Source organism: Rattus norvegicus, chromosome 3, assembly GCF_021556685.1.
Source record: "Rattus norvegicus strain SHRSP/BbbUtx chromosome 3, alternate assembly SHRSP_T2T, whole genome shotgun sequence".
Lineage (NCBI taxonomy): Eukaryota > Metazoa > Chordata > Mammalia > Rodentia > Muridae > Rattus > Rattus norvegicus.
The window spans coordinates 6,755,138-6,759,998 of NC_141536.1; the positions used below are offsets into that span (position 1 = coordinate 6,755,138).

Below are 4,861 nucleotides of genomic sequence, written 5' to 3' on the forward strand. Positions count from 1 at the left end.
GCCCTGATCGATCATGCCCAGTGAACTATTCCTGTCTGACTGACATTAGTCTTCATGCTGCTTGTGAGGCCATTCCTGGACCCCAACAAAACAAAAAATTGATTTTGTAAGAGTCCTATAGGTGGTGCTGGTTTTGAAGGCAAGAAGAGATCACGGAGAGCAGGTGAGACTTGGCACTGAGTGGCAGGGCTAAAGTTCCAAAGAGATGGCAGGGGAGGCCATTGGTGAAGGTGTATCCTAGGTCGCATAAACACGAGGACTGGAGGGTTCGTGGAGAGAAGTCGAGGATCATGACTGTGTGACAGGGTCAGAATCCCTGTGGAGAGCCTAGGAGAGGTTACTGGAAAAGATGCAGCCCAGTTGCAGAGCCCCTGGTGTTTATAGGGATGCCAGGACCGTGGCTGACCGCCGAGGACAGCAGAGGCCACACAGGGGAGCTGATCTGAGCCACGCTGTGTGTGCTGCCGGTGGCGGGCAAGAACAGTGGTGCTCACTGCCGGGTCCTGCACAGCCTTAGTGTGGGTCCTAAACATCAAGCACCAAACTTTTTAAATTTTGGGTTTGGGTTTAATTCTACTGTAATTGCACTGGTTCTGTCTTGGAATAAGAAAGTATCTACTCGTTTTTTATTTTACAGCAATTCACAGTTACAAGACTTTGGAATTTTAGAGAAACTTTTATATATATTCTAAAGAGGCTGAACTTTGAAGTGTTTGAATCTTTAAAGGCCATGCGACTTTTAAACGCTGAAATACTTTTTACTGTGATGTTATTAACATTATGAGATATTGGGATGAACTAGGAAGTGTGCTTTAACAGTGACGCTTCTGTGTCTCAGGTTTGCCAGGTGCTACATCCTGAGGTGGGATCTTGGTTTTCTTGGTTCCAACCTGTGACCCACTTACCCCTGTGCTTTTTGAGTCATTCATGAAACACTGGGAGTGTCTTCATTCTTGTGGGGTATGCTATGGGATACAAAGTCACAGAATTTCAAAGTGCTTGGAGGCCTAGGGAACACCCTGGCTTTGACTAGTCCAGAAGGCAGCACCAAGGGGGCTGGAGAGATGGCTCAGTGGTTAGGAGCACTGACTGCTCTTCCAGAGGTCCTGAGTTCAAATCCCAGCAACCACGTGGTTGCTCATAACCATCTGTAATGAGATCTGATGCCCTCTTCTGGTGTCTGAAGACAGTTACAGTGTACTTCTATAAAATAAATAAATCTTTAAAAAAAACAAAACAAAACAGGGTTGGGGATTTAGCTCAGTGGTAGAGCGCTTGCCTAGGAAGCACAAGGCCCTGGGTTCGGTCCCCAGCTCCGAAAAAAAAGAACCAGAAAAAAAAAACAAAACAACAGCAACAACAACAAAAAAACAAACAGAAGGCAGCACCATCCATTGTGAGGGCTGCTCTAAAGCAGAATTCATTGTGCTGGCTAGTTTTTATGTCAATTTGACACAAACCAGAGTCATTTTGGGAGAGGGAACCTCAACTGAGGAAATATCCCCCCAGACTGGCCTCTGGGCAAACCTGTAGAACATTTCCTGGATTAATGATGGATGTGGGAGGGCCAGCTCACTGTGGATGGTGCCACCCCTGGGCTGGTGATCCTGGGTTGTATAAGAAGGCAGGCCAGACAGGGAAGAGTAAGGCGGTAAGCAGCACCCTCCACAGCCTCTGCCTCCAAGCTCCTGTCCAGCTTGAGTTCCTGCCCTGCTTCCCTCAGTGATGAGCTGTTACCTTGAATTGTAAGCAAAACAAGCCCTTTCCTCCCCAAGCTCGTTTTGCTTATGATGTTTTATCACAGTAATAGAAGCCCTACCAAGGACACCATCTCTGTGTGTCCCTCTGCCTGTCTGTCTATTATCTGTTTACTATCTATCACCTCTATCTCTAAATCGTCTATGTATCTATTATCTATCATATATCTACCATGGCTATACCTACTATATATATATATATTATCTACCATCTGCCTATCGACTATCTACCCCTTTATCTAATCATCTAATTGAGACTGAGGCTTTCATGAACCTGAAGTTCAGTGGGACTGGTTAGTCAGTAAGATCTCGAGATTCACCTGCTTCTGCCCCAACCCTGTGCACAATTCTGGGATTACAGACACGTGCCACTGTACCTTAGCTTTCCTGTCAGTGCCTCTGAACTCAGGTCCTCACGCTCGCTCGTGCAGCAAGTTCTTCACCCACTGAACTATTATTTCTCCAGCTCCACACCCCACATCTGGTTCCATGTGGTACCAGGGCTTGAACACAGGACTTCTTGCATGCTAGGTAAACAATTCTACCTATATTCAGCCGAGTTTTACCCAGTAACTTATGTTTTAAGAACCCAGCAGATCTGAAGGAGAGTGACTTCCCTTGGCCCACCTACATCAGCTCTGCAGCACCCTTCCGTAGCCTCAGGCAACTGTTCCCTGACCACGTCTGGCCTGGCCCAAGTGAGAAGGACAGAGGACAAGGTCCACAGTAACAGGGAGGGTGTCTCCAGTCCTGTCTTCTCTGTCATTCCCAGGTCAGTTCTAAAGTCCATCCTGAGAACTAGGGACGCCACTCTTCCTCCCTCGCCAGAAGCAAAATGTAACCCCAGGATCGGGATCGGTGAGGCAGAGTGAAATTAGTAGGTGTCTGGCCCAAGCAGCAGCTGGAGAGAAGCCCGCTCCTCCCCCCACAGCCCCAGGTTCAAGTGGGTGGAGACAGGGTGTGGAGACAGGGTGTGGAGGGCAGAAGCAGAACTTCCTCCAGCTACCCTTGAAAGCTGGTATCCAGCGCAGGTGAGGACCCCATGGGCTGTCCTGGTCTGTGGGCTGGCTCTGGTAGGGGACTGCCTGTCCTGGGGGAGGGAACTGTTTGTCCTGGGTGAGAGGAGCCTGCCTTGTCCCTTGTGCTGCGGTCCTGAGGTGGGGTCTGTGTTCTCTTGGTTCCTATCTGGGAGCCACTTGTCCCTGTGCTCTAGGGTGCTGGCTCCAGTTACTGCTCAGGCTCGGGGCAGGCGTTTGCCCACTTTCCTCAGTTCCCCTTCCTTCAGATTAGCTCTTGCCCCACTTAGCCTACTCCCGGAAGTCCTAACCCCCGTCATTCTTGAACACTGGGAGTGTCTCCACTCTTGGGGGATATGCCATGAGATTCCAAGTCACAGAATTTCAAAGTGCTTGGAGGTTCAGGGAACACCATGGCTTTGCCTAGTTCAATAGGCAACAACATCCATTGTGAGGCTTGCTCCAAAGCAGAGCTAACCAGAAGCTTGGAGGCTGGAATAGGTCAGGACATAGAACCCCCTCTGGGCTCCAAAAAAGATCAAGGTATAGACATCTTGAGCATCATGGAGAGTAGCATTCCATGGTCAGTCAGCTGCCCAGGTTCATCTGGGGTCAGCTAAAATCTATCAGATCTCCATTAGAGAAATCCAAGTTTAGAATTTCAAGAAGAAACAAATGTCTTTGTTAAAAATAGAGCTAGCTGGCCTCTGGAGGAGCCCACACCTGGCCTCTCGTAGCATGGTCCTAAGGCTCCCAGAGAGAAGTCCTGCACTGGGAGACCCTGGTTTGAAGTTCTGAGTTCAGTCCAGAGCTGGGACTCTTCATGTGGAGTCAAGAAAGCAAGGTCCCAGAGGGAGAGGGAGGGCGAGGCCTACCTAAGGGGAGGGATTCCATTAGCTCTTGATAGTGGCACTAGAAATGGCTGTCCTGGCTCCACGGGGCTGTGTCCTCAGTCAGTACTCCCTGTATTGGCCCCCAACCTCTGTAAGAATATTGGGCTTGCCCAGTTGGACTCAGCAAACTGTTGGTGGCCAGTTTTTTACTGTGGCAGATTTGACAACATCTGAGGAAGGTTGGGACATTTAAGACCCTTCCTCTATAAGGCGGGGGTTGGGACAGCAGGTGGGGTCTGAGAGTCCACTGCTGCCCACCTAACCCTTGCAGCTCAGCCCCTCCCACCATGAGACTTTCCTGGAAGGAACGGGTCTTCATGGTCCTGTTGGGAGTTGCAGCAGCTTCTGGCCTCACCATGCTCATCCTCATCCTGGTGAAAGCAACCAATGTTCTCCTGCCTGCAGACACCAAGGTTTGGCTCAGGGACCTAACGAGGATGTTGCACTGGGTGACCAGAATGTACGTTGGTCTCAATATCTTTCTGTCCGTGTTGTCCCTAGTTTGGGATCCTGTTTGACGCCGGCTCCTCCCACACATCACTGTTTGTGTACCAGTGGCCAGCAAACAAGGAGAAGGACACAGGAGTGGTCAGCCAGGCCCTGGCTTGCCAGGTAGAAGGTCAGTGGACAGCCCTAGGGCAGGTCACTGCTGCCTGGCTTGGACTTCCAGGTGATAGATAACAGGAAGCCCAGTGTGAGACACCACTGGTGGCAGGTGGAAGCTACATTTCTAGTCCTCAGGAAAGCACATCAACCTGAAAGAAAAGGGCTTAGAGTGTTGAAGTGGGACACAGGGTCACACAGTTGGTCTGGCTCTGAGGAGAATCCACGCACGGATCTCAGACCCTACACCTCTTCCAGGGCCTGGGGCTAACGTTCCCTCATCTGGTCCCAGGTCTGCCCTCCAACCAGGTCCCTCTCTGGCATCTTGGAGCTTCCCACTAGGTCTACACAGCACTGAGGACAGGGGCTGCCAGGTGCTAAGCCCTGGGTGTACTTCCTGGGGTTCCTCTCAATTCTAGAGACTAAAACCTGAGCCCAAAGGTGGCAGAATCACACTCTTCAGAAGCCCCAAAGTGGGAGGAACTCAGGTTTTCCCATCTTTCCCTGTAAGAATTGTCGTCACTGGACTTGGAGTCCACTATGCAACCAAACTAGCTTCATCTATTGGTCTCCTTCGTTGTTTCAGTCACAG

General features: G+C 50.3%; 1 protein-coding gene across 21 annotated transcripts in view; it reads left to right on the forward strand.

The window, feature by feature from the left end:
* The window catches only part of Entpd8 (ectonucleoside triphosphate diphosphohydrolase 8), a 9,873-nt gene continuing 5,012 nt past the window's right edge, over positions 1 to 4,861 (forward strand). For 4 of the 21 annotated variants that reach the window (XM_087654186.1, XM_087654171.1, XM_087654180.1 and 1 more), the window contains exons 1-4: positions 1,617 to 1,745; positions 2,344 to 2,529; positions 3,938 to 4,079; positions 4,168 to 4,285. In XM_087654186.1, coding sequence (XP_087510312.1) covers positions 3,954 to 4,079; positions 4,168 to 4,285 — 244 coding nt within the window. In that variant the 5' untranslated portion in view covers positions 1,617 to 1,745; positions 2,344 to 2,529; positions 3,938 to 3,953. 21 annotated transcript variants of the gene reach the window in all.